Here is a 12,646-nt window from a genome sequence, read left to right as displayed (position 1 = left end):
CATGTGATACAATTACTTACAGGTAAGGCATAATCATATTCATCATAATCATCATCTACTACAGAAGACCACAAATTAGTATCAGAATTGGCACTGGGGGACAGCCCTGAGGATGTTTTAGAGGGAACCTGTAACTTGGTTGGGGTTAAATGGCCCTCACTGCTGGGAGAAACAGATGTAACAGAAAAATACGCATTGGGTAAAGGAAGGGTGTGATGAACAGACACACGAGAATCAGAAACAACTGCAGGTACATGAACAGAACCATTAACAACAGTAGCACTTGAAAAACTGGTAGCCTCACTTCTTTGAGAAACATCTGAAGAAATGTGGCTGCTTACAGAAGTGGCTATACTTGGTAATGAGTCAACTGTTAGGAAAGGAGTAGCCACTGCAGCATTTGCTACTTGTGGGGGAATGGCATTTGTGTTTTCTAAATTGGTTGACTGGAATGAAACACCACTACTATGCAATAAAGGAGGAACCAGCTGAATATCTTCACCGTTAAATAAATTGGATGAAACATGTTCCTCACTCACATAAGGAACAGTTAAACCTTGAAGTGATGCTGTGGGCTTACTAGAAGGGTGGGACAAATTATCAATTATTGACGGTGCAGATGTAGAATGCAACATGGTTTTATTTGCAGCAGAATCTGGTGCCATCGGATGCAATATTTGGTCAAATGTAGAACTAACTTTAAAAACCTGGGAGCTTTCAACCAATATTGGATCACTAGGCACAGTTGCAGCTGTTTTAAGCAGAGAGCCATCACCAGAAGATTGGAAGGAGTTTTGTAGAAATGCTTCATTATTTATTGCAGCTGAGGTCTCATAAATGTACTGTTGAGTTGAAGGAGACAACATTTTGCTAGAAGCAGGGACAGAGAGAGCTTGATCTGAGATTGCACTAAGCATAGGTTTAAGCAAAGTGTCATCAAAGGCTGTAGGTGCAACATGCAAAGGCTGAACAGAAAAGTGATTTTCTGAAAATTTACTAATATCATGATCAAAACTCTTAGTAGTGGGAAAAGCAAGAGAGACTGGAAGGATTCCCTTTGTGCTAGAAACAGGAAGTGGGATTTCTTGCAAAGATGTATTCTGATTAATTATATCTTTGTTAAAAACTGATATAGGAAGTTCATGCATCACTTTACTTTCAGCATGGGAAGCCATTTCACTGAAAGAGGAGGAAAACTGCAGTTCTTTTTCATCTCCGTATCTTATGTCACTTTTATGAAGTGTCTTATTAACTTCACTAAACCCAGGTGTTGCATATGTAAATTCACCTATAGAATCAGATGAAGAAACTTTAAGTATGGCCAAAGCATCTGTATCAGGCAAAAGGGACTCACTACCAGAGTATGCTTCAGACCAGTCCGTATCACTAGATAGAGAGCGTGTAGGCTGTAGCAAAGTATCAGCTTGTGATATTACAGAAGAAGGCTTATGCACCAGTACATTGTTATAGCTGCTAAATAAGGGACCTTGATGAAATACGCCAACAGAATCATGCACCAATTCTGGAGAGTCATAAGAAACAGTAAAGGTTTGGAGGTAGCCCATATTACTAGACAAAGCATAAGCAAGTTCAGACATTGTAGACAGTGCATGCATTTTAAAATCACTGCTGGATGGTTCAACTTGAGAAAATACGTGAGTTCTATTATGGCCAGATATCAATGTCTCTGAAGCGGCATGAGTGGTCTGATGTGACACCACATCAGAAAATTGAGAAAGGCTTGGCTGTATTAATGTATCACTTTCTGCCAATGTCAAAGAAGCATGCAGGGACAACTTATCACTTGCAACAGCTGGAGTACCGTGTGGAAACATTTGAGAAACTGTATACAGGTGGTGAAACATTCTACTACTGAAGGAAGCAGAGGAAAATGTAAGCAAAGGTACATCATCATGGGAAGACAGGGTAGGTTCAAATGACACATCAACACTGGGAAATACAGGTGTAGCATGCAAGGTCACATCACTACCTGGTGTAGCAGGGGCAGTGTTGAGCATCTGAGTGTCAAACAATAAAGGGGTGACTAGAGGAAACACTTCACTACTGTAGGAAGGTTGAAGAGGTATCTCACCATTATACACTGGTTGAGTTGTCTGAGAGAGTACCTCACTGGCAGCAGAAGAAGAACCATATTCTCCAGAGCTTGAAGAGACAGAATGAAGTGATAACTCAGTAGGGGAGAGAGCAAAAGTAGGATAATGTGGCAATTCTATATCCGCATCTGAAGTATCTTGTGACATGACTGGACCACTGGAATAGGGTACTGTAGCTGGCTTTAATCCCTCAATATAAGCATTGGTATAACTAGTTTGAAATAACTGCTTTCTATCCAATGGAACAACAGCTCTATCTGTCAAATCTGTAGCATTATGAAACCACAACTTTCCATCAACATCAGAAGGTGCATTATCTGCAAATTCTTCAGCTTCTGAGGGTGCTACAACTTCTGAAACATTCTGATTATAGCCTTGTGAATGAAAATCATGCATGCTTATATCTGGGCTTCCTGAGGGAAGGATGTCTTCCTGGGTTGTTTCCTCAGTAAGAAACTGCATAGAAGTAGTGGTAAGAATGGAGCTCCAAGAATCATCTGCATCTTGATCAGGCTTGAAAACTGGTGATAAAAAATCTTCCTCACTGCTACCAGCAGCAGACATTGTTGTTGGTTCAGTGCCAGAAGAACTATATACATACTCTTCCTCAGTACCTTTGGTGGGGTCATTAACTTGAGGAGGCATTCTGGTTACAGTCTGACTTTCCAAAGAAGTATCTTCCTCTTCATCTGATGTTTCAGTAACGGGCTGGGAAGTGGGATAAAAAAATGCTTTGAAAATATCCTTTCCATGTGATTCTTTCTTTAAGTATCTGTTTGTTTTTGCTTCATTGGATTTTGTCCCCATTTTCTCTTGACTGTAGCTAGATGTAGTCACCTGGAATTCTTTCTTCCTTATTTGGTTTATAGCACTATCAGTACTAGGAATCACTGTGATGTCTTCATCCATTTCTGCTTCCTTCTCATCATCATCTTCCTATGGGTGGAAAAATTTCAATGTAGTCAAAATCCACAAGGAACATTTATATAGATAAACAGGAAAACTCAAAACAAATAGTGTAATAATACTGTTTCCACAAATTAAAACAGAAGAAATTGCAGATATTATTTGAAATGGCCACGAGCCTTTGTGATTAAACTGTTATAGCTACAAAAACATGCATGTCATCTGTTACTTGAAACTAGATGTTGCTCTTAATTTGTAAGACTGACAAAGAACCATAGATCATTTGACTTGCTTAAGTTTTGTGTTATTGCTATATTCATCTCTTTGGGACATTAAGAAACCTGTCACAGTATTTTGTATGATTTATCCAGAAAGCTCTATATAAGTATTTATTTCATAAAGTAAAGATAAAAAAACCAGAGGCCCGATACAACTGTCAGTAGGAGAATATTTTTATCTGGATAATGTTTTGGAGATCTGCATTAACATTTTGATATCAGTATAGCCATCGCTGATGTTAAAAACAGAGGATGTTTTATCTATTTTGTCTTCAAATAGTTTAATTTTCATAGTAACTGAAGATAAGGGGTATGGACACTAAGGGTGCTTCCACACATGCAGGCACGTGTACTTGCAGCAACTCAAATAGAAGCTCTGCAAATTTGAGCTGGGACTTTTTGCCTCAGCACACGTGCTTGTACATGCACTTTGTTGTGGAGCAAATTGTGCCACTTGGGGCAAAATAACCCTGCCTGGCTCTTGCTGGATCTGAAGCCAGGAGGAACTAGAGCCTGGAGCCAGCACCTGTGCTGGCCCCAGCAGTATAAAAAGCTGCCCTGGCAAGCAGCTCAGGGCTACTCGCTTTCAGGAGCTTCTGGGGCCCAGTCAATTGATATCTGAGGACTATCCCTTGTGCCAGCTTGACTGCTGCAGCAGCATCCCAAATCCATTTTTAAAAATACTCCAAAATCCATGTTCTTCCACAAAAACAAAAGACCACTCTACACACACACACACACACACACAGAGAGAGAGAGAGAGAGAGAGAGAGAGATAGCAAGGGATTGATTAGTTGGGCAATGCTATATTGGTATAGTTATAATGTAAAGCAATTTGGAAGCCTACCAGTCTCTCTATCATCATGATGATAAATTCTGAATAACTATATGTGTTGATGTGTGCTTTTGATTTTCTTCACATATGATGGGCCTGTGACGGGGGGATGTGGTGTTTGCAGAAATGGGGTGGGAAGGGGTGTGTATGTGTGTGGAGAGGGATGTGGGTTGGTGTGTGGGTAGGTGTGGGGCTGCTCAGAAGGGGTGGGTCCCCTGGCCTGCACAGCGTACAGCCCCTCCACCCCAGCACATGGAATGGACCCCCTTGCAGGGCCACAGCCCCCCCCCACAGGGTCCCAGGTACCCTGCAGGGCCACAGGCCCCCCTCATAGGGTCCCAGGTACCTTGCAGGGCCACAGCCCCCCCCCGCACAGGGTCCCAGGTACCCTGCAGGGCCACAGCCCCCCCTGCACAGGGTCCCAGGTACCCTGCAGGGCCACAGCCCCCTCTGCACAGGGCTCATAACTTAACTTCTGCAGCAGCAGTGGGAGTGGGGTGCTCTGAGCCTGCTGCTGCCAGCTCCCAGCTCTCAGGGACCGTGTACGAAGCCCAGCCGGGTCGTGCTGGCCCTGGGGTTGCTTGTGCTGCATGGCTGAGCTGGTCCAATGGCGGCAGGACCCAGATGGGCTCAGGCAGCATGAGCAACCCCAGCGCCAGCAGGACCCAGCTGGGCTCGGTGTGTAGTTCCCACATGCTGTGCCAGGTCCCAGCTCTTCCCCACTGTGCCTGCAGGGAGGTGGCATGTGGTGGGACCCAGCCCAGCCCAGCCCCATGAGGAGTGGGTCCCACTGGAGTGGGTCACATGGCTCTGGGAGGCGCAGCTCCTGCGTGCGCCTCCCGAAGCCGTGCAACCCACTGTGGTGCAAAGCCGGACTAGCAAGCTACACTGGTCTGGGCCAGGTCCCTTCGTGTGCTGCCAGCTTCATTGTGGCTGCTTGGCTACTCGCCCCTGCAGCCCCGGGGACATCCCCCCACCACTCCCAACATGCCCCTGACATCCCCCTGCCCCCCAACACCTGTAAAGTCCCCCCACCCCCATTCCCTAATTCACCTTGGACAGTGCCGGGGGCAGCAGGAGCACCAAAGAGATGCTCTGGTCAAAACCAGAGCGTCTCTTCTGGAGGACTGAGTTCCGTGCTAGCTCCAGGCATGGTCGGGGACCATGCCTTGCTCCGCTGTTCTCCAGAGCATTTATTTTTAACCCCTGGATGGTCTAATTTTGTCCCCACGCTGCAAATTTGCAGCACAAGAAACATTTTTTCATTCCCACACGTGCCTTTTGACCCATCTCAAAGGGGTTTGAGACAGGGCAATTGGCATGTGCGCGCTCGTCTGGACATGCCCTAAATGTCAATATGACCCTGAGACAGTTCAAACAGTTTCATAGTCAACATTAGTGATCTCACTAGCAAAAAGCTCTGTTACAGGTTTCCAAGCAATTATTTACTGAACAGTTGAAGCCACTTCTGAAAAAGATATACAGTAGGACTTTACATTTGGTTCCGAAAGTCAATTCTCTCAAGGCTGATGCCAGCATTTTTTATTCAGTCCTAACTCAGGTTAAATTTCAGCTGAAATTAACATTAAAATAACATGTTCTTGGATACAGTATAAATTCCTAGATAAACAGATTAAATGAATATAGGTAAGTAGATGAATTGGTTGGCTAGGTTGGAAAGATGAATGACTTGGTTGGGGTTACTAGATGAAGTAGACAAAGTTTCCATTTGTAGTTTTACAGAGAACTGGGCATTGGACACTTTGCATATATGGACCTATGACTGTCTGAAAGGGGAGCTTTCTCTAACACAGACCTAAAGAATCTGTATTGAAGAATAGGGCAATTCCATATTTAGAGGGAAGGAAGAAGCACTTCAGTTCAGAGGGATATTTTTAAGTGTAATTTTTTGAAGCTCCACAGGGTCCTGGAATGATTCCATCTGAGATAGTGGACAGAGTATATGTGAGTAGGTTAAAATATATAATAAATTAATTTTATCATGTGAATTTGCAATTATCACATTTATATGAAGTGTGCTCTGTAATATTTTCAAAACAAGCTTCTAAGAACTAATGTTGTAGCCATGGTGGTCCAGAAATTACATGAGAGGCAAGAACTGTTTAGGGTGATTTATTTTATTGGATCAACTATATAGTTGGGCTAAAGTTAGATAAATGTTCCAATGCAAAATATTGTTTGTCAAGTCTCCTGTGAACTGAAACCTGATGAAGAATGTTTCACACTCAAACTTTAACTTTATCCTAGCAACATAGCAGGCCCAGTAAAAGATACGACTCTAAGCAATTCTTCCTTCTTTAAAAACTAATGAATGAACAAATGAAATAATTATACTACATGATACCTCATATTCTTCTGTTTCCTTTAAGTCAGGGAAGAGGTCAATATCTACAAAACAAACGGATGTATTAAATTATACAACATTTTTAATGCACAGATTTATTGATTTTGAAAGGAACAATTTCCTTTTCAAAGGGTATAAATTTTGTGATTACAATAGACCAAAACTTCTTTATACTCCATAGAAATTTCTAATGGAGCTAAATTCCAATAAGCCCATTAGTCTTAGGTCTAGGAATATTTAGGGAATGCTATTTTGAGATGCTACTAAGCTGCAAAAAAGAATAACAAAAAAGGGAGAAGCAATCAGAAAGCATGCACTTAGTTTCAGCATTTTCTGACTGGCCCAGGATGGATGCTACAGCACATCTTGGCTGCATGTTGGCAAAAGACTGAGGATTAAATGATGTACCTGGGGCTAGCAGGCAGACAAGGGAAAAAGGACACACACTACCAGCTGAGAAGTGCTTTGGCTCTCTAGTGCCATTGAAATTATACACATATTACTCTATAGTTGGTAGGCCAACATGAACACACCTGCTGAAGGAAAGGCTAAATACAGCCAGGTACATCAGATTGGACTGAACAATTCCCTGCCATCTTTTCTTGGCACAATATATGCAAATAAAGAAAGGATGAACAAAGTGTGTCTGTGTTGCAGGGTCATATGTGTAAGGTGGTATACAGCATAATCCACACCACTGTGGAGAAGGTAACACATCTTGATGCACTTATGAGGGAAAAGTCAGACTGCCAGCTCATATATCTCCTGTGCTCAGGACTGGATACTAGATTTGGAACCACTTTACAGCTAACAGCTTGGTAGTTAAGAGTATTCAGCTGGGAGCTGGAAGCCCTACCTCTGCCTCATTTGGAACAAGAACCTTAACCCAGGTCTTTCATATCCTAGGAGAATACTTTACCAGGCTAGTGTGTTTCAGGATGACTCTCTCATCCTGTTGAAGCTGCTTTGCTGTGTAGAAGTTATTAAATAAACGTTGATGCAACCATTTGAATGTGATACTGTCACACCCCATTAGACTATAGTTACTCTATATTTGTCACTTCCTGTTTTGCTCTTTGACCTTTCCTAACAGTGGTCATTAGATTTTTCAAAGCAATGCACGAGAAACCTTCCAATCATTTGGAAAAAGCATTAGGTATCTTCCAAATACCAGGAAATACTTCTTATATTCAATGCCTTATTGAATCTTGCTGAGACTTTTGTCTCAACATCCTATTGCAATTATTTTACAGGTTAAGTAACAATACATGCCAGTGGCTAGGTCTGACTGAATTAAGAAGTTCTAGTCTGAAAAAATATTCTAAACATAGTATCCTACTTGTTGTTTCACATTGATTTCCATATTAAGTTTCTTGAGTATACAAATATAAAAATTTCCCCCCCACAACTGCTAGCCCTGCAAATTCAGTCTCAGATCTAAGAGTTAATTTGCACTCTTTTCAGATTGTATTTAGTGATTTTCCTGAATGATATTAAGGTTGGTATTCCACAATATATCATTGTGTAATATACCTTTTGTTCATTACATTAACAAGCTAAAACAGGCATATTGATAGATTGTATAATGTAAAAATTGAATGAATAATTCTGCATGAAATCATTTTATAATTAGCAACAATTTAATTACATACTTGACAGATTATATTAACAAAACATAGAAAAGTTATCTTACCTGTGTCTTTTAGAAGGCTAGAAGGAAAAGATGATGATGTTCCCTGGCTTCTCAATGGTTTACACTTACATTTGAAATAGCAATATGAAAATTCTTAGTACTGTAAAATTTAATTACTTTAATGAAAAATACATAAGATTATTTTGCTATTGGGATTAATTTTCATTTGAACACATAAAACTAATGTTTTCTTTCTGATTTCAGGTCTATGTATGTTTCTAGAGTAACTACATTATCTTTTGAATATCTGGAGGAAAAAACAAATGTGATTTTACAGTTAAATTTTAATAGTATCTGTATATTTTTTCACTATGATGAAAACTGCAAGAGGTGTATGGGTTCTCTGGTTCCACCAAAGTAAAACTACAATTTCTTCCTTGTGTTTTAAATGGGAATTCTCTACAATACATATAATTAAAAACATTCACTAAATCTCTGGGCACTGAAAACCTGTGTTTTTGTTTAGATATCAACAAAACAAATCTACTTGCCAGAACCACTTCGAATACTTCTTTATGCTGGTTTTGCCAGTCGTACCTCTAAGTTCAATAGCGTACAATAAAAACTGCTTACTAAACCCCCTTTTACCAAACCCAACAGTAGAAACCATTTTTTTAGCATTATGATGCAACAAATTGACAACGCTATTACAGTGAACACCTTTTCTTAATAAACTTTTATCCTGATCATACAACTGTTTGTTGTAATGAGGTTGTAATGTATTAGTAATATGCTAATTTTCTCAAACAAGGGAAAGCCTCTTACATAGTTTAATGACATATTTATTTTTTCTATAACTACAAATTGGTTATTCAATAACTTATGTTTTAAAGTGATAAGAATAAATACACTGATTAGAAAGTTTTTAGAAATACTTTCATATAACAGATGCAGAAATAATAGTACAAAGACTAAAGGAAACTTTTTATAACTAAGATTCTCTTACACTTCTAAGACATGGAAGAGGCACAAATGCAGCTTACAGCATCTAAATGATCAACCTGACCCTATTTTTCCTTGAGCAGTAGCTAAATTTTTACAAAACATTTTGTAATTCCTTCTGAACTTACATCTTAGGTGACTAGACTTGGATGAGTGCGTATGACCAGAAGCAATCCAATATGACACTGAACTCTGCTGATCCAATTGCCTAGCCACCAATGAATCAAGCATGGCTGAAAGTATCCTATGGTCAAAGCTGGCTCACTAGGTATAAAGGATGCAAGGCCAAATGGAGTAGAGGTAAGAGGAAGTGTGACTCTAGCTCAGTGAAGAGGGCATTCCTTTTTAAAGGGGATGTCCTAGGATCTGCCTTCTGCAGCCAGGGTTATTTCTGTTTTTGTTTTTAGCAAATGACAATCTAACGTAAATACATAAACAATCCAGTGAGTGAGCCTAGTGATTATGGCATGCATGTGGGTTAGAGTAGGGACTTGGTTTTAGTCCCTACTGCCAGATTTGTTTATGCATTTTTCCTTAAGAAGTAACTGGACAACGGACGCCTCCCCTTCTGGAGCAGTACCTATGCAACTGGGCTACAGACAACTACCTCTTGAGTGCTTTTTTTCTGGCCCCAAAGGCTCTTGTATTATTTTCCCAACCATGGCCCAGTTTCAAGAGGAAGGGTGGAAAATGGAAACAGAACCTGGTTATTAGAGCACTCTCCTGGGAAGTAGGAAATATAGTTCAATACCCCTGAGTAAGATGAACCTAAAAATGAAGTCTCCTCCTTAGCTGGCAAATATCTTAACCATAAGGCTATTAGACAAAACATAGACATGACCAAGATTTTACACTGAAGTCAACGCTGATGTTTTTCAGTTAGATGTACTGGTAAGATAACGTCTCTGTCAGTTAGATCCCAACAGGGCATATCTACTCTCATTGCTTTAGATTGCACTGGATCCCAACACTATCCAAATGCTTAAAACTGCCCATACCTTTGTCCATCCAGAGGACAGAAGACCTAGGCATTAGGCCTGTGCAAAGTGGCTAGTATTTGCTTCAGATTTGGACTCAGCCAATTCGGTGGACAGTGATTCGATCTGGTGATCCGAATCACTGTCCCAAATCAGTTTGACTGAATCCGATTCAGAGATTTGCCCACCACCGAATTGGCTGAATCTCCGAATTGGCCCCATCCCCCACCAGCTGCCCCACATGGCCTCAGCTCCTGGCTCTTTGAAAAAAAAAGCCTGGAACTCACCAGCTGCTGCCAGGCAGGGAGGCGATCCCTGCTGCCCCATGCTGTGTGGTGGGGCTCTGTCACAAGCCCCCAATCTCCCGCCTGCTCTCCCAGTCCCAGCTCTCAGCTCTTTAAAAAAAGCCCCTATTCACCAGCTGCTGCTAGGCAAGGGGACAATCCCTACTGCCCCCCAGTGCCCCATGCCATATGGGGGGCTCTTCCATAATCCCCCCAACCCCCACTCTCCCAGCCTCCCCCATGGCTGCCCCACCCAGCTCCAGCTCCCAGTTCTTAAAAAAAAAAAAAGCCCCAAACTCACCGGATCCTGCCAGGTGGGAAGGCAATCCCCACTGCCCCCCATTGCCTCGTGCTGCATTGTGGGGACTCTGCCATGAGCCCCCAGAAGCCCCAAGGCTGTTGCAGCATCCAATGAGTTCGGGCTTTTGTTTTTTATTTTTTTAAAAGAGTCAGGAGCTGGGGTGGGTGGGGCAGCCATGGAGGGGGCTGGGAGAACAGGCGGGGGTCATGGGGCTGGTGACAGAGCCCCCCATGCAGCGTGGAGCAGTGTGGATCGCCCCCCTGCCTGGCAGCAGCCGGTAAATAGTGGCTTTTTTTTAAACAACTGGGAGCTGGGGCTGGGCAGGGTTGCGACAGCAGGTGGGGGTCAGGGGGCACTCAGAGGGGCTGGGGAAGCAGATAGAGGATGCGGCCTGGTAAGGGTCAAGCCCATGGTTCCCTTCCCTCTTCTCCAGCCTCCCTTCCACCACTCTCTACTTACCAGCACAGAGTCCAGGCCCAGCTCCCTACGGTAGCCACTGGGGACTGCCCGAATCTCCCAAGCTCTCTGAATCTTTTCCGAATTGATTTGGAGAGCTTTGAATCAATTCGGACCATTTAATTGGTCTCCTGATTCAATTTGAATTCGGAGATTTGGCCATTGAATCAGGCCGAATCTCCTCCATATTGAATCAGCATCCAAAGCTTTGCACAGCCCTACTAGGCATCATAGATGCAGAATAGGATTGCTTTCTTAAGCCTTGACATAAATTTGAGGTAAGCAGCCATCCAGTCTTAGTTGTTTTGGGTGAAAATAAGATCTGGGCCTAAAATATTTCTTAACATTTAAACTTCTAAGCATGTTCTTAAACCAACCTATTCTATAATTTTAGGATATTTTTCACCCAATAAATTATTCTCAGTTGCAGGCCACGATACACAATAAATGATATTGTAAGAATACACATAAAAATGCTTTAAAACCTTTAAATGAAACACTTAGATTTTCCACATTATCAACAGAAACAGGATTATAAGCCACCTTCCCCCTTGGGGAAGCATTTAATATATACTTAATATCAGTTATACAGAAGTTACAAAGAACTGCTGTCAGTATGAGATGCTGTATAAGGAACAAAAGTTTCAGTGCTATATCTTACATTTTTTTTATGACAAACTCCAGTTGACATGCTTATATAGAAAAATGCGAGGATATATGTTTAGGTTCACTTCCTGTGTCAGCTGAAGCATATATGCACCAATAAAGTATAGCAGAAGGTACTTCAAAGCTTTCACAATTATAAAAAATATTATCTTAAAGAGTTAATAAATGTATTTAGATTATCATTCAGGAGCCACTTCCAAAAGCAAATAATTGAAATGTTCTTAAAGATGGGTAGGGCAGTTAGCTACACAACTCTCATTAATTTCAAAAATAGTTGTGTGGTTATATCTTCTATCTGGTTTTAAAAATCTATCCAATATATTTTTATATGTACAGGTAAAGCACTTCAAGATTATTTAGTTCTAAACAATATTAAAAAACAAACAGAAAAAAACTATAGGGTAAAATCTTGACTAGTTTCTTAAGATCTGTACGCACTGCAGCAGTTGTGGTGCATTCCAGCCACAATGACTTGAGCATGCCACATGCATGCCCTGCCCAACCAGGCCCATGGTCTATACACAGAGGGCATGTCTACACAAGTTGCTGACTGCACAGTAGCTGAATAATACCGCACAGCAGTGCATCACAGCATGGACAGTGCTAATATGCTACTACACAGCATTATTAGGCTATTGTGCTGTAGCTTCACTTAAAAGACATTTGCCAGCACTACTGTGCAGTAACTCCAGTTACTGTGCATTTATTTAGTACTTGCTAATATAAGTACTAAATAAATGTGCAGTAATGACTGTGCAGATATGTCTCATGTAGACACATCCAGTGTGTTTAATGGCTTGATTTTTCTATATAGGATAGCCTTAATTTT

General features: G+C 41.5%; 1 protein-coding gene across 1 annotated transcript in view; it reads right to left on the bottom strand.

The window, feature by feature from the left end:
- PTPRZ1 (protein tyrosine phosphatase, receptor type Z1) overlaps positions 1-12,646 on the bottom strand; it is a 210,128-nt gene that overhangs the window by 70,225 nt on the left and 127,257 nt on the right. The window contains 2 exon segments of the mRNA XM_019509246.1: positions 1-3,050; positions 6,499-6,542. Of these exon segments, the coding sequence (XP_019364791.1) occupies positions 1-3,050; positions 6,499-6,542 (3,094 nt within the window).

The sequence above is a fragment of the Gavialis gangeticus genome, unplaced genomic scaffold (genome assembly GCF_001723915.1).
Source record: "Gavialis gangeticus isolate Ggan-Ray unplaced genomic scaffold, GavGan_comp1, whole genome shotgun sequence".
Classification (NCBI taxonomy): Eukaryota; Metazoa; Chordata; order Crocodylia; family Gavialidae; genus Gavialis; species Gavialis gangeticus.
This window is presented reverse-complemented; position numbering and strand designations above follow the sequence as displayed.